Below are 25,246 nucleotides of genomic sequence, written 5' to 3' on the forward strand. Positions count from 1 at the left end.
CCCCTCCCTCTCTGCAGAGACACCTGCCCTCCTCCCCGCTCAACCTCAGCACCCTCCGCCTACCCCCACCCCAGCTCTGGCCAGGGATAGTGTCCCTGCCTCCCAAGAGAGTCCTATAGTCCTATAGTCCTCTCCAAGGATAAAGGACAAACCAGGCAGTTCCCTCCAGAGGGGGAAGCTGGGGGCGGGGGCGGGGGGCGCCGAGGAGAAGAGAGACCAAGGGCTTCCAAAAATCCCAGGCCTGGAAGAGACCAGCAGGATCGAAACCTTGTTAAACTTTGTAGCCGCAATCAAAGCTGGAGAGTTGTAAGTTCTGTTCTGCGTTGGGGGTCTTGGGCCAGGATAGGAATTGGCGTCATAAGAGTCTTGTGCTTAGAGACTGGGCTAAGAGGGATGGTATACTTGTGCGGAGAGGTAGATAGAACGCAAATTGGCCTGTACCACGTGTCGTGACCCTCTTCCTGACCCTACTGTTTCCCACATGTGACCTGGTGTGAGGGAGAGTGCTTCTAAATTTGCCTTTCTAAATTTGAATGTGGGCTGGCCGCTCCCTGAACCTTAATGTCCCTCACCTACCCAAGCTCTGCCCTTCCTGTCCATGAGGTGGCTCTCATCCTCAAAGCTGACTCAGAGCCTCCCTCAAATCCCAAATTAACAGAAGAGAATACCTGTACTCCTCTTGGGCTGTATCTACCACCCTGCATGGAGTGTGGTCTTCTAACACCATCCATAGTTCATTCTTCGGCAATGCACCTGCAGCCCTGTGCCGCCACATCTGCCTGACCCTCCTACCCTAGCTCTGCATCTGCACAAAAGCCCTGACCCCAAGGTCTTTCTGCTGGGGTCTCAGAATGAACAGGAAGACTTGGATCACAGAAAAGGGCCCAGGGGATCGATTATGAACCAATATCCAACAGACCGCCTACGCCCAAAGCCATTTTTTTAAACCTCTGTAAGGTTACTCCTCCAAAAAGTCATCTTTTCTCTGCTCTGCAAGGCGACTCAGCAGTGTGCTTCAGTTGGGGGCAGGGTAGGGGAAGAAGGACCCAAGCGAGGGATGGCAGCGTCCTTCAGCAGCACGTTCTGTTGAACCTATGGCTTTCTTTCTTTGCTGGATTGTGTTGTGTTTCATGTGAGTCTGGAAAAGGGAGATAGGGAATTTGGGATGCCTTGACTTTGTCATGGCCTGGGGAATTCTCGGAATGTCTTCTTCCTGATTTCTGGGTCTCTTGTTTGTGAACCCCTAGGGCCCCACCCCCGTGGTAGAAGGCTGGGATGAGAGGAGAAACGGTTGACAAGCATGCGTTGTGGGTAGTACGCCTGGAAAAGATGAGGTGGAAGAGGGAACAATATTAACTGAGCGCAGGCATGGGAGTACAGACTTGGACAGAGGAGACTGTTCCGTGTGGTTTCCAAGACTGAATCTTTACAGAGCAACCTCATCTTTCTCTCATGGAACTGCTGGTGTGTTTGAACCACTGACCTTGCTAGTTAGCAGCCCAGTGCTTAACCCACTGTATCACCAGGGCTCCTACAGAGGGGCCAGAGAACTGAATAGGAAGTTATAGCTCTCTTTCCCCTCTTTGAATTGTAAAATTCCCTAGGGTTAGACAGCACGCAGGCCCCTCTGAGCCTCCTGGAATGGGAATTGTGGCCTTGGATAGAGAGGAAAAGAGTAGAAGTGGGAGGTGTCTACAGACACAGAAGCCTCCAGCTCCTTATTTCCAGGTATTCGGCTGACATGGAAGGCCAAGACAGACACAAGCTAGTGAGAAAGCCGAGGGAGGATCATGGTCCCAGGAGCCCTCCCTCCAGCTGAGCCCCTCATCCCCAGGCAGCACCAGGAGCTTAGTGTTCGAGAGGGACAAAGGCTTCTTGTCAACAAGGCAAACTGAAGCAGAGTTCTAGGCAAGGGGGGGTGAGTGGGCACTGGGTAGGCAGAGGGTGTGGCAGATTAAGGGAGGAGGAAAGACGGTACTGGAGAAACAAAAAAACAAAACAAACTCACTGCCATCAAGTCGATGCCGACTCATAGCGACCCTATAGGACAGGGTCAAGCCGCCTTTCTGGGTGTCCAAGACTGTAACTCTTTACTAGAGAGAAAGCTACTGAGTGGCTGGTGGTTTTGAACCGCTGACCTTATGGTTAGCAGCCCCATATGTAACCACCGGGGTTCCTCAGTGTGGGAGAAGAGAGGTAGAAACTCCTGAAAGGGGAGGGCTAGAGGAGGTAACAGGGTCTAAGGAGAGCCAGCCTTCTCTTTCCCAGGCCTCATTTTTGGCTCTTGCCTTCTTTCCCTTCCTGTCCTACACGCTTCCCCCATTGTAGTCTACACCCATTCCCTTCGATACAAATTCCTGCATCTCTCCCTCAGGCCAAAGGACCCTCTGCCACCAGAGTGAGACCCTTGAAACCGTCATCCTGGTAAACCCCAGCGCAGACAGCATCAGCTCCGAGGTAAGGCTGGGGCCTAGGCTTAAGTGGGCATGCTGGAAGGACTGTAATTCACCCTTGTCAGCGCTGCTGCTGTGAGGGAAGAACGCCGGCACTTGGCTTAGAGCTGTCTCCTTTCTGCCATCTAAGCTACCTTACAATCCCCAACCCCATCCTGGGAGTGTTCAGGGAGACCCCAGTGAGGGGCATGTCTTTGTAGCTCTGAAGGGGTGCAGGTATGTTCATCTCCCTTCCTGGGTTTCCCCACCACTCTGATCACTCCCCTCCATCCGTTCTAGGTTCACCATCTCCTTCGTAGCCCATCTGCTCACAAACTTCTGATCTTGAGTGGGCAAAGTGTAGAGCCGGGGGGCGACCTCATCCTCCAGAGTGGCACCTACTCCTACCAAAACTTTGCCCAGGTCCTTCACAACCCAGAGGTACGTTCCATGGCCGTGTGAAGGGGACGTGGGCAGCTGGCACTGTGGGAAAGCTTGCCGGGAAGGGAACCTGTGTCTCACAGGGCTCTTGGAAGCCCTTCCAGAAAGATAGGAGCTCACCTCCACAAGCCCCAGTGACCTGATCAGGCTTCTATCTCCTATTCCTCCAGATTGCCCAATTGCTCAGCAATAGAGATCCCGCGATCCAGGCCTTCCTCACCGTGTCCTGCTTAGGGGAGGGTGATTGGCACCATCTGGGACTATCCAGTACCCAAGAGACCCTGCACCTCCAGCTAAACCCTGAGCCCACGCTGCCCACCATGGATGGTGTGGCTGAGTTCTCCGAGTACGTCTCCGAGACCGTAGATGTGCCATCCCCCTTTGACCTGCTAGAGCCCCCCACCTCAGGGGGCTTCCTCAAGCTCTCCAAACCTTGCTGCTACATCTTTCCCGGTGGCCGGGGGGACTCTGCCCTCTTTGCTGTCAATGGTTTCAACATCCTGGTGGATGGTGGCTCCGATCGCAAGTCCTGTTTCTGGAAGCTGGTGCGGCACCTGGACCGCATTGACTCCGTGCTGCTCACACACATCGGGGCGGACAACCTGCCAGGCATCAATGGGCTCCTGCAGCGCAAAGTGGCGGAGCTCGAGGAGGAACAGTCTCAGGGCTCCAGCAGCTACAGCGACTGGGTGAAGAACCTCATCTCTCCCGAGCTCGGAGTGGTCTTCTTCAACGTGCCCGATAAACTGCGGCTACCAGATGCTTCCCGGAAGGCCAAGCGTAGCATCGAAGAGGCCTGTCTGGCCCTGCAGCACCTAAATCGCCTGGGCATTCAGGCCGAGCCTCTGTACCGGGTGGTCAGCAACACCATCGAGCCCCTGACTCTCTTCCACAAAATGGGTGTCGGCCGGCTGGACATGTACGTCCTCAACCCTGTGAAGGACAGCAAGGAGATGCAGTTCCTCATGCAGAAGTGGGCAGGCAACAGCAAGGCCAAAACAGGCATTGTGCTGGCCAATGGGAAGGAGGCTGAGATCTCGGTGCCCTACCTGACTTCGATCACTGCTCTGGTGGTCTGGCTGCCAGCCAACCCCACTGAGAAGATTGTGCGTGTGCTTTTCCCAGGGAACGCACCTCAAAACAAGATCTTAGAGGGCCTAGAAAAACTGCGGCACCTGGACTTCCTGCGTTACCCTGTAGTCACCCAGAAGGACCTGGCTGCTGGGGCCGTGCCGGCCAGCCTCAAGCCCAGCAAAATTAAGCAGCGGGCCGACAGCAAGGAGAGCCTCAAAGCCACTACGAAGACAGCCGTGAGCAAGCTGGCAAAACGGGAGGAGGTGGCCGAAGAGGGAGCCAAGGAGGCCCGATCAGAGCTGGCCAAGGAGTTAGCGAAGACAGAGAAAAAGACGAAAGAGTCCATTGACAAGCCCCCCGAGAAGCCTGCCAAGCCAGAGAGGGTGAGGACAGAGTCCAGCGAGGCCCTGAAGGCAGAGAAGCGAAAGCTGATCAAGGACAAAGTGGGAAAGAAGCACCTGAAAGAAAAGATCTCAAAGCTGGAAGAGAAGAAGGACAAGGAGAAGAAAGAGATCAAGAAGGAGAGGAAGGAGTTCAAGAAGGACGAAGGCAGGAAGGAGGAGAAGAAGGATGCTAAGAAGGAGGAGAAGAGGAAGGACACCAAAGCTGAAGCCAAGAAGCTCTCCAAGCCAGACCTGAAACCCTTCACCCCCGAGGTACGGAAGACCTTGTACAAAGCCAAGGCCCCTGGAAGAGTCAAGACGGATAAGAACCGAACGGCCCGTGCAGAGAAGGAGCTTTCTTCCTCAGAGCCACGGGCACCCACAGCCCCAAAGGGTTCTGTCCCGCTGCCGCCAGTCACTGGGCAGAGGGAGCTAGCCTTATCATCCCCAGAGGACCTCACGCAGGACTTTGAGGACATGAAGCATCAGGAGAGGGGGCTGCTGGCTGAACAGAGGGACACAGGACCAGGAGAGAAGGCACTCCTTCCAAGTACCGACGACGAGGGACCCCCAAGCTCAGCCACCCAAAGGGCACTGCCCTCAGTCTCAGGCCCAGAACAGGAAGAGCCCGTGCTGGAGAACGAGGTGGTCCCAAATGTCCCTGGGGAACAAGGCGGCAAGGACCGAGGTCCAGACGCTGGGGCTGAGCTGGAAGAAAAGAACCATGCCTGGGAGGAAAAGCAGCAGAGGGAAGCAGAGGGGCTCCTAGCGGAGGCCAGGGAGGAAAGTGAGCCCGAGGTCAAGGAGGATGTGATAGAGAAGGCGGAGTTAGAAGAGATGGAGGAGGTGCACCCTTCCGATGGGGAGGAAGAGGAGGAGACACAGGCTGAGAGTTTCTACCAGAAGCATATGCAGGCAGCCTTGAAGGTAACTTCAAGGGGCAGAGAGCCTCTTGGAGGCCGGGAACTGGGAGTCCCCGGTAAGGTCCCTGAGAAGGAGGCCTCGTCCTTCCTGAGCAGCCTGGCCACGCCGGCAGGAGCCACCGAGCATGTCTCCTACATCCAGGACGAGACCATCCCCGGCTACTCGGAGACTGAGCAGACCATCTCAGACGAGGAGATCCACGAGGAGCCCGAGGAGCGCCCAGCCCCACCCCGATTTCCCCCAAGTCTGTATGACCTCCCAGGGCCCGAAGGTCCAGGCCCTTTTGAGGCCCGTCAGCCTGCGGACAGCGCTGCTCCAGCCGCCCCCAGCCAAGGCTATGGAGCACCGGAGTCAGAACTCCCCTACCCTCCCAACATGGTGGCTGCTCCACTGGCCGAAGAGGAGCACGTGTCCTCCGCCACCTCAATCACCGAATGTGACAAACTGTCTTCCTTCGCCACGTCCGTGGCCGAAGACCAGTCCGCTGCCTCTCTCACGGCACCGCAGACCGAGGAGACAGGCAAGAGCTCCCTGCTGCTCGACACAGTCACAAGCATCCCTTCTTCCCGCACCGAAGCCACCCAGGGCTTAGACTACGTGCCGTCAGCTGGCACCATCTCGCCTACCTCCTCCCTGGAAGAAGACAAGGGCTTTAAGTCACCACCTTGTGAGGACTTCTCTGTGGCCGGGGAGTCAGAGAGGAAAGGAGAAACAGGGAGAAGCTTGCCTGGAGGGAGAGTCTTGAGAGGGGCAGAGGAGCGAGCAGATGGCAGGTTGTCTGAGACACTGCAGAGTCAATATGGACCCTCAACATTGGGTGGCCCCGGGCAGGCCTTACTCCCCGGGGAAGCCTTCGGCGAGGCGGAGGAGCGCTGCCTCAGCCCGGATGACAGCACGGTCAAGATGGCCTCTCCTCCCCCGTCAGGCCCACCCAGCGCCACTCACACCCCCTTCCATCAGTCTCCAGTGGAAGAAAAGTCTGAGCCCCAAGACTTTGAGGAAGCCGGCTCCTGGGCAGATACGCGGCGAACCCCGGGAGTGGGCGAGGAAGAGGCTCCAGGGCAGACAGCCAGGCCCACACCTGAAGAGGATGCACTCAAGGAGAAGGAGGAGGAGAAGGAGAAGGAGGAGGAGGAGTCTCCGCCCAGGAGTCCCCAGGCCCAAGAAGCATCTATCAGCATCGTTGAGGGGCACACAGGCTGTACCATCCAGCTGTTGCCAGAACAGGACAAAGCAATCGTTTTTGAGACGGTGGAGGCAGGGGAGTCCACAGGACTCATTCTGGGAGAAGCATCCCCTTCCAGAGACGTGAGGATGTCCCTCCAAGAACCCAGAGAGCCTCCAAAAGTCGAAGGGCTCCAATTTTCCGACCGAGACCTCTCCCCCGAAGATGCAGACTCCCTCTCTGTCCTCAGCGTGGTCTCCCCAGACACTGTCAACCAAGAGCCCAGCCCTAGGTCTGCCTGTGGCCCAACAGAGCAGCCCCTACACAAAGACCTCTGGCCAGAGAGGTCCCCAGAAGACACCCGGTCACTTTCCCTTTCTGAAGAGAGCCCCAGCAAGGAGACTTCTCTGGATATCTCTTCGAAGCAGATCTCTCCAGAAAGCCTCTGCACTCTCCAGTTTGGGGAATTAAGCCTTGGAAAGGAAGACAGGGAACCTCTAATCCCAAGTGAGGACACCTCTCATCAACTAGCCCCAGAGTTTGGTCAACAGCCCCATCCAGCCACAGTGGCACTTCCTACAGATAGGATCCCTAGGGATTCTTCACAGCCAGATGACACGGATGAGGGCCGTGGCCGGAAACCACCTGCTGGCTCCTCCTCTCGCTCTGCACTCTCAGGAGATGAGAAGCAGTCCTCCGGAGTGACTACAAGCCCTGGCGAACACATTCTGACACCTGATAGCTCTCTCACCCAGAGTCTCGAGTCTCTGCCAAGTCCTATCACCGAAGGCATTGCTATGGAAGGGGAAGATAAAGTCCCAGGGTCACAAGACCAAAGAACCCCAGAGCAGGAGGACAAAGTGTGTAAACCAACAGCCGCAGCTCCACAACAGCAGGACAAAATCCTGGAGCAGAAGGATATTCATGTAGAAAAGAAGGATCTGGCCATCAGTCAGAAAAACGAGACTCGGGAAGAACAGGATAAGACATCAGACCAAAGAGACAGAGACCTAGAGCAAACCAACCAGGCTCCGGGTCAGACAGAGAAGACTCTGGAACCCAAAGACACAGACTTAAAACAAAGAGACTCGGAGCAAAAAGACGCCACCCTGAGACAGAAGGATGAAGCTCTGGGACCAAAAGATACAGACTTAAGACAAAAAGACGAGGTCCTAGAACCGAAGGGCAAGACGTTGGAAAAGAAAGAGGTAGACTTGGAACAAAAAGAAGACAAGGTCCTAGAACCGAAAGACAAGGTCCTGGAAGAGAAAGGCCAAAAGCCAGAGCAAAACGGCAGAGACTCTGAACATAAAGTTAAAGCTTCAGAAGATGAGATCCCAGAGCCAAAGGGCCAGGCCTTTGAGCAGACAGAGGGGGCTCAGCAGCAAAATGACCAAGACTTAAAGGAAACATATTGGGCCTTAGAACAGAAGGATGAAGCCCTGGGACAAAGCAGTAAGGACACTGAACAGAAAGACAAGGCTCTGGTAGAAAAGGACGATATCCGGGGACAGGTGAGCCCAATGCAGGACCATACAGCCAGCAAACCAGAGGAAACAACCCTACCGGGGAAACTCCCAGAAAAGGTTCAGACCGTAGAACAGGAGGGCCTGAAAGAGATCCCAGTGCAAAAGAGCCTGGCTGGAGAGCAAGAGGAGAAATACCTGCAGAAGGAGGAGGCTGTGGTCCTGGAGTGGCGGGAAACAGCTCTGAGCAGGGGCGAGCCGGTGGGAGAACAGAAAGGGCCTGCCCAGGCATGGGAGGCCGCATCTCCTGAGCAGGAGGACACGTACTGGAGGGGCAGAGAGGCCGTGCGCCAGGAAGAGGACACGTATTGGGGGGAGCTGAGCTGTGAAAGGAAAGTCTGGTTCCCTCATGAGCTGGATGGCCAGGGGGCCTGCCCCCGCTACCCCGAGGAGCGGGAGAGCACTTTTCTGGATGAGGGGCCAGATGATGAGCAAGAGGTACCCCCGCTGGAGCACACACCCCGCAGCCCTTGGGCCTCGGACTTCAAGGGCTTCCAGGAGTCCTCGTCACAGAAGGGGCTGGAGGTGGAGCGCTGGCTTGCTGAATCCCCAGTCGGACTGCCACCAGAAGACGACGACAAGCTGACCCACTCCCCCTTTGAGATCATCTCCCCGCCGTCTTCTCCACCCGAGATGGGTGGACCCAGGGCTCCTCCAGCCCCAGGACAAGAAAGCCCAAGCCCAGAGTCTAAGCCCATGCCACCCACGAGGAAAGAGCCCACCACTCCCTCCTGGCTGGCTGACATCCCACCATGGGTGCCCAAGGACACACCCTTGCCCCCTGCACCTCTCTCCCCAGCTCCAGCTCCCCCCAGCCCTGCCCCAGAGCCACTCACTCCCGCCCCCTTCTCCTGGGGCACAGCAGAGTATGACAGTGTGGTGGCCGCTGTGCAGGAGGGGGCAGCTGAGTTGGAAGGTGGACCATACTCTCCCCTGGGGAAGGACTACCGAAAGGCTGAAGGGGAAACGGAAGAAGAGGGTGGGGCTGGGGCTCGTGACAGCATCCCTTGCAGCTCAAAGATCCCAGAGGCTGTCAAGAGCCATGCCACCAAGGAGCCTGAGCCGACTGAGCAGGAGCAGAGGGAGCCCACGCCCTACCCTGATGAGAGAAGCTTTCAGTACACAGATATCTACGAGCAAATGATGCTGACCGGGCTTGGCCCGGCGTGTCCCACTAGGGAGCCTCCGCTCGGAGCAGCCGGGGATTGGCCCCCACACATGTCAACCAAGGAGGAGGCTGCTGGCCGAAACACATCTGCCGAGAAGGAGCTTTCTTCTCCGGTCTCGCCTAAGAGCCTCCAAGCTGATGCTCCAGCCTTCAGCTATGCAGCCCTGGCTGGACCCCCTGTGCCCCCCAGACAGGAGCTTGAACCAGGGTCGAGTGTGGAGCCCAGTCCCACACCGCCTGCAGTGCCCCCCCGCGCTCCTGTCAGCCCCTCTTTTCGAGATGACATCCTGAGCTGCTACCCAGATGGGAGGCCCCTGCCCGCCAAGGACACAGCCCGGAGTCCCTGGGATGACAGCACTAGTGACTCTGAGCTGGAGAAGGGGGCTCGGGAGCAGCCAGAGAAAGAGGCCCAGTCTCCAAGTCCCCCCCATCCTATCCCTGCAGGGCCCTCCACTTTGTGGTCTACCAGTCCTTCCTCAGGCTCACCCCCAGGTCCTGCCCGGCCTTGCCTGGACTTCCCTGCCTCAGCCTTTGGCTTCTCCTCCTTACAGCCAGCTCCCCCACAGCTGCCCTCTCCAGCAGAACCCCGCTCTGCCCCCTGTGGCTCCCTTGCCTTCTCGGGGGACCGAGCTCTGGCTCTGGCTCCAGGGCCCCCCACCAGAGCCCGACATGATGAATACCTAGAAGTAAGCAAGGCCCCCAGCCTGGACTCCTCACTGCCCCAGCTGCCCTCACCCAGCTCTCCTGGGGCCCCCCTCCTCTCCAGCCTGCCCCGCACCGCCTCACCAGCCCTGTCTGAAGGCTCGTCCTCTGAGGCCACCACGCCTGTGATGTCCAGTGTGGCCGAGCGCTTCCCTCCAGGCTCTGGTCCACAGGCAATGGAGCAGGGGTCTGAAGAGCTAGTGTCAGGTACAGAGCCTGCTGCTCCCAGTCTCTGGAACCTCACTCCTCTGAGCCCAGCAGCCCCAGCTACACTGGACTCGGCCCCAGCTCCAGCTCCACGCCTGCCTGGAGACATGGCTGATGGCACCTCACCCTGCCACCTGGAGTGCCCGGCGGGAGACACCAGGAGGCCAAGCCCCTTCCAGGGTCCCTCTGGGGATTGTGCAGCCAATGGCCCAAGTGGAACCAGCGCCAAACCTTCAGGGCCTGGCCTGGCCGGGACCGAGAAGGAGGCGGCTGGGGCTTGCCCTGCTTGGGAACGTGGGGCCTGGCCTGAAGGAGCCGAGAGGGGCATCAGGCCCTGCACGCTGCTGTCCTCTGAGCAGCCACTGTGTCCCAGAGGGGTCCCTGAAGACCGCCTCAGCAGTGTGTCCCCTGAGCCTGAGGCTGGGCCCCAGGGATGTGCTATTGAGCCCCGACCCCACCGAGGAGAGCTCTCCCCATCCTTCCTGAACCCCCCGCTGCCTCAATCCACAGATGACGGTGACCACTCAACTGAGGAAGCCAGGCTGGTAGGAAGAGTGGGGAGACGCCGGGCGGGGGGCCCAGGGACCACAGGGGGTCCATGCCCTGTGGCCGATGAGACCCCCCCAACATCAGCCAGTGACTCAGGCTCCTCACAGTCCGATTCTGACGTTCCTCCAGAAACAGAGGAGTGTCCATCCATCACAGCTGAGGCAGCCCTTGACTCAGATGAAGACGGGGACTTCCTGCCTGTGGACAAAGCTGGGGGGGTCAGTGGATCCCACCATCCCCGGCCTGGCCATGACCCACCCCCTATACCTCAGCCAGACCCCCGCCCACCCCCTCCTCGCCCTGACGTGTGCATGGCTGACCCCGAGGGGCTCAGCTCAGAGTCTGGGAGGGTGGAGAGGCTACGAGAGAAGGAGAAGGCTCAGGGGCGAGTGGGGCGCAAGGCCCCTGGCAGGGCCAAGCCAGCGTCCCCAGCACGGCGCCTGGATCTACGGGGGAAACGTTCACCCACCCCTGGTAAAGGGCCTGCGGACCGAGCATCCCGGACCCCACTCCGACCACGGAGCACCCCAAGCCAGGTGGCCCCCGGAGAGGACAAGGATGGCCACAGTCCCATGTCCAAAGGCCTAGTCCATGGACTCAAGGCAGGAGCTGGTAAGTCATGGATGGAAAGCGGAGGAGTGGGTGGGCTGGCAGGGACTGGGTGTGGCAGCTCAGAGGCCAGGAGTCGGGGAAGGGGAAGGTTGCCACAAGTGTTCTCCCTTCCCTCTACAATGAGTGCTGGCTTGTCTCTACAGCAGCCTTGGGATCCAAGGGTGGCTCTGGTGCCCCTGTGTATGTGGATCTCGCCTATATCCCGAATCATTGCAGTGGCAAGACTGCTGACCTTGACTTCTTCCGACGAGTTCGTGCATCCTACTATGTGGTCAGTGGGAATGACCCTGCCAATGGCGAGCCAAGCCGGGCTGTACTGGATGCCCTGCTGGAGGGCAAAGCCCAGTGGGGGGAGAATCTTCAGGTGAGTTTCAAGGGACCACAAAGGTGGTAATCTGGACAAACCTTGCTCAGAGGCAACAGGGGAACACATTCCCGAGGACTGGACCCTTCCCACGGGCAACAGTGTCTGGGGAGACCGTCAGGTGCCCCACCTCCCTCACTCCCCATTCTCACTTTAGGCTTGTCTTATCTCCCTCCTAGGTGACTCTGATCCCTACTCATGACACAGAGGTGACTCGTGAGTGGTACCAGCAGACTCATGAGCAACAGCAACAACTCAACGTCCTGGTCCTGGCTAGCAGCAGCACGGTGGTCATGCAGGATGAGTCCTTCCCCGCCTGCAAGATCGAGTTCTGAAAGAACCACACTCCCTTCCCCAAGGATCCCTCACCCTACCCCAACTCCCTTCGAGAATGGCTACTGCTGAGGCCTTTGGGGTTGGAGGAACTGAGAGCCGGCTGTGGTGGAGGGCGGGAGGATGCCTTGTTGTGAACACTTGGGCTGGGCCACATGGGAGGAATTCTCTCTCCCCCTGGGAGGGGTCTTAGAACCAAAGGTAACAGGACTAGGATGGGAGGAGGGCACAAAATGAGGATAGACAGCCATCTGATGCCTGAGAACACCTGGTCCCAGCACTGCCACATGCTGGAATTGGGTGGAGAGGGAGGATGGGCCGCAGAAAGCAACCTCCTCCCCAGTGGAGGGTGATCATATCCCCAACTCCAGGGACCTTTTAGTCTCTATTTATTGAGCATCCTACGAAGGATTTCTAGTAGTAATTTATGTGGCCTGGGATAGGACACTGTCCGTGAGGTGCCCAGAGCTGCACCCCTTCCTCCATCTCCCAGGCCCTCACCCACCAGGGGCGTGGTTCCAGCCGAAGGCTAGTGGTACACAGCTGCTACACTGTCCCACTGCTCCCTCCATCGCTGAATGTCTCCATCCCAAACTTGAAACTCTTTTGACCAACAAACTGGTAGGAGGAGAATGGAACTTACCCTCTATCCCAGCCCTATTTCACACCATTCACCTCCCCAGGGGTGTGTCCAGACCAGGCCTATGGGCAGCAGATAGGGGCAAGGAGAGCCCAGCCCCAATCCCAGAATGGTTCTAAACTCCCTGACCCCTTGAAGTTGTTACCCACCCCATTCCCATTATTCTGACCCCTTCTCATCCATCCCCTGCTTGGCTTCTCTGCATGTGGTCATCTGCTGTGGCCCAGTGTGTGATGGATTAAAAATAAGCCACTGCCTGACATCCCAACATTTGACACCCCAGCAATGTGTGACTCCCCAACATTCCACTGTTGCCATCCTGCAGCTGAAGTGGGAACACTGGCTGCCTCTCCCACCCCCAAACTCTTAGAAAGAGGATCTGGGATGTGGAGGCCATGCCAGAGGACTTGGGAAAAATGAGAGGGAGGAAAGAAAAGAGGAAGGTGAAGCTGAGCTAAAGCTTAGTGCCTATAGAGTAAAATAAAAACAGGCTGAGCACACCACCCCATGGAAGACTTGGTCTCCAGCAAGCCAGTGAGCAGCCCTAGCCTACTGCTGCCAACCGAGAAACCCAGGCGCTGACAGTCATCTGGGCTTGGCTTCTCTGCCAAATTGTGTGGATACCAAAATGAGTCCGCCTTGTTTTCTTCCCAGCTCCCACCCTCCCCGTGCTGCTGTGCTCTGCTCCTTCCCACACTTCCCCGCAATATTCCCAGCTGTAACGGAGCCACCTCCAACTCTTACCAATAAACCAAGTTCATTGCAAATGCCGTAGTGCTGGTTAGGCTTTTTCTGACTCCAGACATTGTTTAGTTGCTGGGCTTCGCTTCTACCTCTCTGCTTCTCCCAGCATTGTCGTTTATCTAGGAGGACTTTGATGCCTTTGATAACTGGAAGCAGTTCCAAGACCCAGTACTATCAGAGCACATAGGATATGTGAAGGGAGAACAAGTTATGGGGAATCAACATGATCTCTGAAAATGAATGGGAATTTGTGAGGGTGGAATGGAGAATAGGAGCCTAGGATGGGGACATCTGTTTATTTTGGAGAGGGAAGAGACAAGAGGCCTGGGGAGGGAGATCTGCATCCCATGGAGTCAAAAGCTGAGGAACAAAGAACCAGGATCAAGTGCTCTGGATAGGAGAGCACCAAAGAGCTAAGGAGTTGAGGGGCCCCCTGAGGTCCAGAAAACTCATAGAGTCAGTTCTGACCCAAGCAACCCCACAGGACAGAGTAGAACTGCCCCTTTCGGTTTCCGAGACTTTAAATCTTTGAGAGCTGACCGTCATCATTTTTCTGAGGAGCGGCTGGTGGGTTTGAACCACTGACCTTGTAGTTAGCAGATCAATGCACAGCCTACTATGTGACCAGTGCTCTGTAAGGAGCCCACATGGGGCAGCCCTATAAGGTCACTAAAAGTCAGAATTGACTCAATGGCAACAGGTTGGGTTTGTATTTTTAAAAGCGATCCAGAGCCTATTAAGTTTGGAAGTCCTATAACTTAACTGTGCAGTAAGGTTTTCCATAGAGTGGAGACTTGCATTTTTCCCCTCCAATGAAACCATTCGTCCTCCTATATATGTCAGGAGTGGCTAGGTTGTAGATATATACATATGGGGTGGGAGTGGGGTGATATTCTAGCCCTCCCCATGTTCTGGGATCTCCCAACATAAAGATGTCAAGGAGATGCAGGGAGGGAGAGTACAATCCCTAAAAGCATCAGAGTTAAAAATTTCTGGTAAGGTGGGGGGGCGAGAAAATCACCCTCCCCACCCCAACACTCATTAAAGACCTTTTTGGATGGTTGGCTGACTACCATATGGATCTTCCTGGGACGCCTGATCTCTCTATTTTTATAGCCCATCTTGGTCGGCTACATTGGCTTTCAACTGGTTCAGAGAAATCCAGTTGCAAATGGACACGATAGATCCACACATATATTCAGCATGACATTCACAAAGGCATCATCACTAAAATGTAGCCTCCCCCATCACCTAATTTACAGTAAAAAATAAAGTTATGTTAAAAAGATCTCATCACCACTACTACTATCATTCTCATTATTTTAATTTATTGAGCACTCATCAAGTCCCCTCGCCCCCCACTCAATGTCTGAATTACCTCGCCTACACACCCCTATTTCCATCCTCAGATCTTTGGGTAAAGCTTCATAATCACGCCTGGCCCTAAAAGCACAATGATAAAAGGATAAATATCTTGGGAGTGTTTGGTCTTTGGCCAGTCTGCCCCTGGCACCCCTACAGAAATATGTGTGTGTGTGTGTGTGTGTATATATATATTAAATCTTTGCATATGTCTGTACAATATTGATCTCTGCTGATTGCTTAAAATAGAACCTGATTCTCTACTACAGCATTGCCTAAGTCAAACAGCCCCACAACAGAGGAAGACTCAGCTTGACAGATTGGCCAAGAACCCCCTACAACATTTTAAGTAGTTATTCTGAAATTGGTACAGCAATCTACTACCCATTTCTCCCAAGAGCTGTTGCTCACAGGAATTGTCCTGGGGCAGAGGGGCCCTCAGCGATGACGTGGGACGCCCACAAGCCCAGTCTAGAGATCATGGCCGTGATGGAGGTTTGTTTGGGAAGGGGGACTCCTTTTTCCCAGACATTTCAGATGACCATCCAGGACCCACCTGAGGAGCAAAGGCAAGAGTTCCCCTGAATGCACATATGGTCTATGGGTAGCTTGAAAACTTGTGACGATTTCTCCAGAAAAATATCGTGTCTTCAGCAGTTAAGTGGCATTTTCTTTAACGATTTGGGAGGTTGGAGAATGATAAACCAGCCTGCACCAAGGAAATTCCTTTCCAGTCTGATGGCTAGGTAGGGAACCAATGACTGTTTTGAACATAAAACTGGCTCTTCCCAAACCCGGCTCTGACACAGGTATGCTTCATACCAAGAGGAAGGACTGTTTCCTCCGGTACATCTGGTGAGAGCCAAGGCCGGCTGGCAAGGGAGTTAGCCAACAGAAAAGTTGGCTCAAATGGCTGGTATAGTGTGACACCACTAATGAGACCGGGATTAATCACATGTTGCTGGTGGGAAGGGTGAGTGCTGGTCATGGTCTTGAGACTGGCGCTGAGGGTTTGAAGCACTGGAGGGATACTGGGCTTGTGAAACATCCTCACCAGGAAGTTGATCAGTCACTGCAGAAACCACCCAGGACTGCTGATGAGCCTCCTCAGGGAACTCCAGGGCCTGCACATCCTCTCCACGGCACTCTGGAGATAACTTATCAACCTCAGGGATGTCCTGAGACAACAGATTGATTGCAGAATACTCCTGAGCCAGCCTGCCAACCTCTACAGAGAGCCCCTGGCATGGCTGGATGACCTCCTCAGGGACCACTTGGGCTGGTCTACAGACCAGACCACCAATTTCCACTGGATCTTCCTGGCATGGCTGGTTGATCTCTTGAGAGTTCTCTTGGCAAAGCTGACAGATGTCCTCAGAGACTTGGCTGGTCTTCTGGCGAGGCAGAGTGCTTTCAGGGATCTCATGGCATGGCTGGTTAACATTGTCATGGGCCTCCGGGCATGGCTGGCTGATCTGAGGGATTTCCCAGCACAGCTGGCTAATATCAGGAACTTCCTGGCTTGGTTGGCTTATTTCAGGGTTCTCCTGGCATGGCTGACTGACCTCCTCAGGGACATCCTGACATGGATGGCTGATCTCTACAGGGGGTTCCTGTGGGGACTGATTTGGTTCAAAAGTTTCTTTCTCCCCTTCTATTGGCTCTTGTGCTCCATTCCCAGTAGTCTTCTGGGGCTGCCCAAGGCTTTGACGTTCTTCAGTCACCCGTGAACTTAGGGAGGATTGATCGCTGAAGCCAAAATGGGCGTTTCCATCCACTGCAGTGGGAGAAGAAGGACCAGCACTGGACACAGTGCTGGACGGGCCACTGCTGTCTGTAAAGCAAAGCCAGAAGACTGAGTCACACCAGCTGAAAATGTAGACTCCACCTTACACATGTAGTTCAGATATTAGAATGGGTGGCTTTTGCTACTCATGTCTTGGGAAAATAGGGTCTGAATGTCTCCTACGTTAGGCAGAGACTCTGATCAAGTCAGGAATCGTCACAAAGTACACAAGGGCACTTCAGGAGGGAATGCTGGGGCCCACCTCATCTTGTTCTTTTAAGTGTCTCCACCTCAACTCCAAATGTTCCTGGTTCTTCACTCCTACTTTGGAAGCATATGAACATTTTAGCCCAATGGCTCATATAAAAATTTTACCTAAGAAGTTTTGTATTTTGCTTTTCAAATATAGATTTCCAGGTTCCTCTTCAAAGATTATAATTCTTAAGGTTTAGGATAACGATTGTGGGGAAGGGGACAGGGACGGGCAGGGGTGGAACTACACAATTTCATTTTGTTTAAAATACGTTTAATTAATTCTGATAACTTTTGTCAAGAATGCCTTTTTTTAAACTGCCAGTGCTTTGTGAAGTGGTCTTGTTGCTTACTATAACAAGCAATAAAATCCATGTTATCAAAAAAAGAAAAGAAAATTGAATTGTTTTATGTGATCAAAGGACGGCTGTGCACTATTCCCATGGGGAAGCGGGTCATGCATCTATGGGGCAGGGTAATTACTATTTGTAGCCCAAGAGATAAGCCGTACAGAAAAACCTTATAGGGAAGAGAAATAGGAAAGAAATTTATTTTTTCAAAGCTAGGGTCTCCAAATAGTAGCAGTTTTTAATGAACCTTCCAGGGGTTCGCAGACCCACTTAAAGCTCTCATGAAGTTACAGACCATCTTCCCTGGAAAATGTACATATATATTATTCACTAATTTTTACATATAGTTCCTGGAGCTCACAGACTACCCTTAAACCTATACATGGATCCAAGGTTAAGATCCTCAGTGTTACAGGCTTGTGCACACAGAAAATATCCAACTAATTTCCTAGATCCAGACAGTAGTATAATGAAGACTTCAGAGTTTTTAATTATCTTGTGTAGTGATTCCTATCCCACCCTCCATTTCTTCATTAACCTTTAATGGGAGACTAACCCACTTTTCCCTTTGTTAAGACTGTATTCACTGATGTTACTGTAATGTTTAATTCCTTCTGCTATCAATAACGACAGCTTCTATAACTCATGAATATCAACATCCTATCATCAAAGAGTACCTACGAGAGCTGGCAAGCCTGGGCCTCGAAGAGCTGGATCCGTCGTGATGTTTAAGGGGAGCCAGCTCTTCTCCTTTGTGGGGGCTCAGGAGGCAGGCTTCCGGCAGAAAAACAGAGGTACATGATTTTTGGCTAACAAGGCTTTACGTCATATGGAGCCTATTTCTGTGCAGATAGACCCCAAAGAAGATAATTACCAATGAGGGCGCATGCCTGATCGTAAGTCAAATGTCTGATACTAGATTAAAAAAATAAGGCTGTAACCTGAGCTTCAACCAATTCAGCTCATGATTTGATTCAGGCAAATAAAAAAGATCAGACAAAAATAGAAGGATAAGCTTCTGGGGCACAAAATACTAAATACTAAAGAAGAGAGGTAAAGAGGGCAACAATAGGAAGGTGAGTATAGGATAATCTAGGTGTCAGGGAGGAAAGTTCCTTTTTCTTCAGTGTGCCAGAAAACGGACAAGATTCTACAGCTGCTAACCTCATGTAGAAAACATGACTCTTCTATGGGATGTTCTGACATCTGTAACAGCTCCCAGTAAGATGATTAATTAAAACTTAAAAAACAAAACCATGACTCTTTGTTTCAGTCCTAAAACAAGTAAACTAATGGAAGCCATGTTTGATTTCAGTTAGTCCCTCAAGGTAAAGTAAACAAGGAAGAAAATTCCCACCATCAGTGTCTCAGTTCTGATTACCACTGGTATCTCTGCTTCCTTACAACCATACTAAGAAGCCCTGGTGGGTGCATTGTTCACACTATTACCAAGAATCGTTAGAGATAGTATTGGCGAGATGGGAAAGAGCATTGTCAGCTTGAATTATAACTGATACTAGACAACTAGAGAGAAGGCACCTGCAGATAATAGAAGAGATTCTAGTTTCCTACTCCCCGCTTTTCCACTTCTCTACTTTGCCTCCCTAGTCATCTTTTCTGAAGAAAGCTATAGAGATCATTTCCACCTTTTGTACCCAAAGGGACTCCTAGGTCACTCTTTGAGCTTCTCCAGTGAGACAGAAGGCAGCAAATGAGACTGCTTCTCTGCCTAGATACTCCTGGGCTCTCAATGCTCATCTTCCTGCCCATCATCCCACAGGGCCTCCATTCACCAAACCCTCACCCCCTCTTGCCCTTTGGTTAGGCAGTGTAAAAGAATTACTTACACCATGGGGGCTTCTCAGAACGCTGCCGCAGTTGCAGGGGAGGTGAATGGAGAGTACGGGGTTGGGGATATGGACTGTTTGAGGACTGATTGCTGTGCATCGAGTGAAAGAGGGCTGGGTGGATAGGAGAGAAAGGGAAGAAAAAAATATATATAAGGAAGTGTCCAAGAGCCATAAATTCTCAGCAAACATCAAAATCAACGTATATATCCTCAGATTGAAAAGTAACCTTTCTTAGAGATTTTTCACCCTAACCACTTTCAGTTTGGGGGTTTTTTTTAAATCATTTTATTGGGGCTCATACAATTCATCACAAGCCATACATCCAACCATTGTGTAAAGCACACTTATACATTTGTTGCCCTCATCATTCTCAAAATTCACTTTCCTCTTGGGTTCCTGGGCCACTTTCAGTTTTTTTAAGTTTTACATTATAAAGATTTTCAAATATACTTTTTACAGTAGTTGAAAGACTAGGACAGGGAGGGGGGAGCGGGGAGGGAGGGGAAAAATGAGGACCTAATGCCGGGGATTTAAGTGGAGAGCAAATGTTTTGAGAATGATGAGGGCAATGAATGTACAAATGCACTTTATACAATTGATGTGTGTATGGATTGTGAGAAGAGTTGTATGAGCCCCTAATAAAATGATTTAAAAAAAAAAAAAAGAAAGACTAGGACAACGATATGCTCATCTCCTAGAGCTACCATGACATTATTAAATATCTTACCTATAACTACTTCAATGTGCATCTCTAAAACATAAAAAAAATTTCCATGCACTGCTAACATACTTACCAAAATTAATAATCCTTTCACATCATTGACTACCTAGTCTATATTCAAATTTTTCTAGTTATTCCTAAAATGTCTTTTATAACAAGATTCAAACATGAACCATACATTGCATTTTGTCAGAGTAAAGTGCTGGTGAAAAATCTTTTCTAATCACAGCAGATGGGTTTTACTGTATTTTATATTCACTTCCTTTTATGTAAGATTATAGGCTCATGGATTTCACTTCAAATAATTATAGCAATTATTCTTTTTAATACTCAAGTTATTCCCATTGCAGCCAGGAGGAGCCCCCTTAGCTTCATTGCCTAATTCCTTTCTGCTACGATGCTCCAGGACCAGGTTCTTGTGCTTTCCTTGTCCCAGACCACACATCCTCAACTTAATTGGTCCTTGGTTGAAGTGAAAAAAACAAAAAACTTAGATATTACAAAAGTCTATGGCCATATAAAAGGTCACAGTACATACACAGGCCTCTCAAGTATATAACAAAAATGGTGTTAAATTTTCCATGGGGTTGAGTGATTAAGGAAAACACATCTAAAAAGGCTCCCTGTGGAGAATTTTCTTTAATTAAAAGAAAAGAAAAGATAAGGGGTCCAAACTTACTGTCCGTAAGCAAGCACTAGTCATTTTCACAGGGAGCCCTCATGCTTTCTAGTGGAAAATGTTATGTAGAGACCAAAATCTAGGAGCTAAAGGTGCTCATCACTATAGTTCCTGCCGCAGAGTTTTATAAACTAAGTTCATATTGATATTGCCACATCCTCACTGGCTCAATATTGTCTAGGGGGTTTTGTGTTTATTCTAAATTATCACAGTCACACTGTTGCTGTTTGGGTCCAGATCATTAGCAAACCTACACAACAGAATGAAACATTGCCTGGTCCTGCGCCATCCTCCTAGTGGGAACAAAACGGTATTGCATTGTGGTTTTGGTTTGCATTTCCTGATGATTAATGATGCTGAGCATCTTTTCTTTCTTTCTCTTTTTTTTTTTTTTGAGCATGTTTTCATGTGCTGGCTGGTCAATCTGTGTATCCTCTTTGGAGAAAGATCTATTCAAGTTCTTTGCATATTCTTAAATTGGATGCTGAGTTATAAAACTTATGTACTCTAGATTTTATAATCCTATCAGTAGTATATGAGAATTCTAATCTCTCTACACTCTCACCAGCATTTTCTCATTTTGATCTTATTGAACTTTGCTATTATTGCTGGGTCTGCATCCTTTCAAAGAACAAATACACTATTAACAAAAAATAAACCCAGGACTTCCAGCAATGATGGCAGCCTAGACAAACAGGCTGCACCAATCCTTTGCAATAAAGATGTGATAAAAACAGATAGGAAGAAAAAACCTGAAGCCCTGAATCTCTTGCTTGAGAATGTTCTTTTATGCATAAAGGTTTTTAATCTTGATGAAGCCCATTTATATGTTTTTTAATTTTGGTGCTTATGCTTTTGGTTCTTATCCTATCTAAGAACCCATTCACAAATCCAAGATGACAAAAATTTACTCTTTTGTTTTCTTCTAAGAGTTTTATAGCATTAACTCCCATATTTACGTCCTTTGAATACATTTAAGACAGTTGCTTTAGAATCGTGGTCTTATAAGTCCAATGTCAATGCTTTCTCATAGACATTTTTTTTGTTCTAAATGGTACGGTATTGGGTCAAACAAAACAAGAGTTTTGTGTCCATCCTTTAGGTTTATAACAGACTGTTTACAACAGGTCAGCACAATTATGTGAGGATAAGTTCTGCTCTGCTTCTCTGAAAGCAAGACCCAGGGTCTGACCTTGCCAAAGCAAGCTGCCACCTACAAGACCACTGGCAAGTTGGGGAGTGGGGAAAGAGCCTAGTCAATAAAAATGGTGCAACAAATAAATAAATAAAAATAAAATGGTGCAAAGCTTTCCTACCGTTTTTAAATTGTCTTTTTCTTGATTCAGCCTTTGCTTCTTTGCTATAAACCTCTGACTATTTTTCAGAGTTCTGACAAAGTTGATTTTACCAGTTTTGACTTGCTCTGTGTGTGTGTGTGTGTGTGTGTGTGTGTGTGTGTGTGTGTGTGTGTGTGTGTGTGTTCCTCTGAAAGAGCAGGCCAAAGAGCTACTATTCCAGTATTTTCATTACATGGTTTAATTTTTATATTTAGATTTCTGACTCCTATGGAGTTTAGACTCAGTTTTTATTTTAGTTCAATGGCTATTTAGTTCCCAAACTCTATTAAAAAGTTGTTCTTTTCCCCAATATTTTGAAATAGTAACTTCATTAGGAGTTCTGGGTGTTGCAGAGTTAAGTGTTCAACTTCTGCCTGAAAGATGGGTGGTTCAAACCTACCCAAAGGTGCTTTAAACCTTGAACGAATGGCCTGACAACCAACTTCTGAAAGGCAGCACTCCTGAAAGCCTGCAGAGAACCGCTCTACTCTCCTACACGTGGGGTAACCGGAAGCTCTAGATTTTCTGTTTTGTTTCATTGGTCTCCCTGTCTAATCATGTACCAACACAGTACTGTTTTAATTATAGAAGTCAGTTGGATTTTTTAAAAAACATTCTATTACAAGCTAATCCAGACATCATACCATTCCATTGTCCAACCTAATTATACAAGGTGTTTTTTTTATTTAATCAATTTATTGGGGCTCATAAAATTCATCACAATACATAGATCAATTGTGTAGAGCACATCTATACATTTGTTGCCCTCATCATTCCCAAAATTCGCTTGCCTCTTGGGTTCCCGGAATCAGCTCATTTTCCTTTTTTCCCTCCTCCCCCTCCCTTCCTCTGCCCCCCTCCTAATTATACAAGTTTTATAGCATGTTTAATATATGTTAGCAATAGGACCCACCCCTTGATTGTCTTGTGGGATTCTTTTTTTTTTTTTTGTCTTGTAGGAATTTTCCTGGCTACTTTTACTTGTTTATCGTTTATGAAACCTTCAGAATTGATTTGTCTTACTTAAGAAAAACAACAGTATTTTTACAGGTATCACATTAAATTTATAAATTAACTTACAGAGGAGTAATATTTCTATGATGTTGACTTACTTGGTCTATGCAATTAAACTTTTTCCCCCCAAGTCTACTTTTGTATCTTTTAGGAGCATTTATCTTTAATTATAAATTTCTCATGTTCTAGGAACATGGGAATGAGGGTAGAAGTGGGAGTGCAAAATGAGAGTATTCTTCATACCTGCAGATGCCTGGGCCTGGGCATCAGTGTGGCGCTGGCACACTCTACTTAAGAATTCACTCACTTGACGCAAGGAAAGTGCATTATGCAGTGTTTCCAGGGGGTAAATGGTAGGCACCATGGAGCAGCCTTCAAAGCCTGTTAGGTAGAGACAGATAGAGTCAGTATTATACCTGCCATGTGCCACAGCTGGCCACGGCAGCATGGGGAGTGCCTGGGAACCATCAAGAGAATTGGTGCTTTTTGGAGTACAGAGTATCCAAGACTCTCAGGAAAAGGAGCTCTCTAGAGTCCCTACGGGCTCTTTTTACTTCACCTCCAACTTCCCTAAAAACTCTACCTGCTTACAGCTCCTGGTGAATCAAATCACCTCTTAACCTACCTATGGAGAGCCTATAACGTCCCATGGAGACAACAACAGAACCCCAGTAGGGTAAGTACCTACAATGCTTCTAGAGCTTTCTGTGGAATAAGACAAGTGTTCCGAGGTAAGGGGTCAAATTGTAGGGTCTAACATGAGGTAGGGAGGTCACAGAGCTGGGAAGAAACAGCAGATTTCAGGGATCATGAACAAAAGAACTATATTAAGGAGGAGGACATGGAATCTGAAAAGGGGTTCATGCAGATTTAGGATGGAGATAGAAAGGCTAAAATATTTGGAAGCAAGCTGGAGGGCATGCAATACACATGAAGCTCAGCCCAGGAAAACCACATGCATGATCAGGCTTGGGAATGGAAGTTCTTTCTTGGTCATTTCCATTACATTAAAGCTTGTCCTTTCTGATCTCACTGGAAGATCCCAGACTTGTTAGGATCTCTCTATTGCATCATGAAAATGAGGCAAGCCCCCTAAAAAATAAAGAATGCTGTCTCTGTTCTCTAAACGCAAAACTTCAATGCAGGTCCACCATCCGGGGAGGATCAAGGATAAACCTAATATTAAGGACTGCTGTTGGAAAAAAAAAATTTCCCATTTGAAGATCAAGAAACGCACATGACCAGTGACTTCTCCCATCCCCAATCTTTCCTATGCTTCCATTGCATCTCCTAAAGGGACTACAGGTAGGCAGAACAGCAGTATCTATGTAATACTCAGTCTCTGGTTCACCAGTAACTTGAATGGAATTATCTGACAAGCTTCGAGCCTTTGGCCCTTGTTTACCTCAAAGATTCAAGAAAGGGCCACTGAAATCTCTGTGCCTCAATCTCATCCTGCGATCACAGGGAAAGGGGGTAGGAGGAGCAGTGTCTAGCTTCTCAGAGTGGATAGAAAATGTTTAGATTGGAAGATGGTGGTAGTAGAGGGTTTTAGAGATAAGAACAAGTCCAAGGGCAAGAGATTAACTCCTAAAGTGAAAAGATCTGAGAAAAGATAACGTTAGCATGTGGTAAGGAAGGAGGCTAGGAAGGGATGAGCAGCCAATGCTACAGCTACGAAACAGTCTGGCGCCAATCTCATTCAAGCAACTGAATGCAAGTCACATCACTTTAGGGGAAATAGAAAGGCACAGGTGGGCGCTCCTGCCAGAAACACGATAAGCAAAGCAGTCAGCTCCAGCCAGGGGAGTGGCAGCAGCCAGCTGGGTGGCAGGGGGTACCGTAGAGGCACTCGGGGTCATCCTGGCCTGAGCGCAGCCAGTTCCGGAAGAGGCGCAGGTGGTAGGAGCACTGGTGCAGGTGATGCGCCAGCGTGGCATCCAAGGAGACTGGCCGGCCCCCCGGGCAGTCAGAGGAAAAACTGCGCAGCAACTGGACCACAGGGTGCTGGTCATCCAGCAGCTCTGGAGGGGTTGGGGGGAGGGACCACGGCAGGAAGCACAAAGGTAAAGAAAGAGAAGAGGGAGAGACAATGAGGGGGGCACTGACTAGCACAAGCACACTGGGAGATGGGGGCTGCTCAGCTCCAATGTGAGCTAAGAGAGAAGTAGAGTCGCTGGGCATCTATGTAGGGCAGACAGTGTTGGCATCGCAAAGTGAGTCTTGAAGAAAGGTCTGGTGAGACTGCATGGTACAACAAAGCTCTCCCTTCTCCCTTGGGAAAATTCAGTCAGTCAGTGGAAGAGAGCAGCCATGTCGTTCCCCGTGGGGGTGAACTGTCACTTCTGTGGTGGGGAGCCTTGTGTACAACTCCTGTGTCCCTGATCTTTCGTGGGCTAACCTAGCTGAAGGCGGCTTCTCAGAAGAATGAACTTAAAACGTTGGGACAGAGATGAAAGGTTTCACAATCACCCAGAGAAGAGGATCAAGAATGGTATAAGGTATCAAGATAAAGTCGGAAGCTTACAAATTATCCTGAAGGTTAAGATCAGGCCCTCTGGACCAGGTTCTAAGATAGCTCCAGAGAGAAGTGGTACTGGGCAGCTGGCATAGCAGGTTAGCAGATCAGGT

At 50.6% G+C, this 25,246-nt stretch overlaps 2 protein-coding genes across 17 annotated transcripts in view; one reads left to right on the top strand and one right to left on the bottom strand.

Annotated features, from left to right (window-relative positions):
* Positions 1-13,287, top strand: part of MAP1A (microtubule associated protein 1A) — a 20,181-nt gene extending 6,894 nt beyond the window's left edge. Inside the window, exons 3-7 of the mRNA XM_004709388.2 lie at positions 2,375-2,457; positions 2,733-2,873; positions 3,044-11,183; positions 11,327-11,547; positions 11,727-13,287. Coding sequence (XP_004709445.2) covers positions 3,194-11,183; positions 11,327-11,547; positions 11,727-11,882 — 8,367 coding nt within the window. The 5' untranslated portion in view covers positions 2,375-2,457; positions 2,733-2,873; positions 3,044-3,193 and the 3' untranslated portion in view covers positions 11,883-13,287. The remainder of the gene's footprint in view (positions 1-2,374; positions 2,458-2,732; positions 2,874-3,043; positions 11,184-11,326; positions 11,548-11,726) is intronic.
* A 1,283-nt stretch (positions 13,288-14,570) lies between these two features.
* PPIP5K1 (diphosphoinositol pentakisphosphate kinase 1) overlaps positions 14,571-25,246 on the bottom strand; it is a 40,164-nt gene continuing 29,488 nt past the window's right edge. For 9 of the 16 annotated variants that reach the window (XM_045286439.1, XM_045286435.1, XM_045286433.1 and 6 more), the window contains 3 exons: positions 22,859-22,996; positions 18,862-18,975; positions 14,571-16,460 (listed from right to left, as the gene is read on the bottom strand). In XM_045286439.1, coding sequence (XP_045142374.1) covers positions 15,574-16,460; positions 18,862-18,975; positions 22,859-22,996 — 1,139 coding nt within the window. In that variant the 3' untranslated portion in view covers positions 14,571-15,573. Of the gene's footprint in view, positions 16,461-18,861; positions 18,976-22,858; positions 22,997-24,456; positions 24,640-25,246 lie in introns of all 16 variants that reach the window. The other 7 variants (XM_045286426.1, XM_045286425.1, XM_045286429.1 and 4 more) reach the window with 1 other exon arrangement.

Source organism: Echinops telfairi, unplaced genomic scaffold (genome assembly GCF_000313985.2).
Source record: "Echinops telfairi isolate 266 unplaced genomic scaffold, ASM31398v2 ScPeMD7_8;HRSCAF=38, whole genome shotgun sequence".
Taxonomy (NCBI): Eukaryota; Metazoa; Chordata; class Mammalia; order Afrosoricida; family Tenrecidae; genus Echinops; species Echinops telfairi.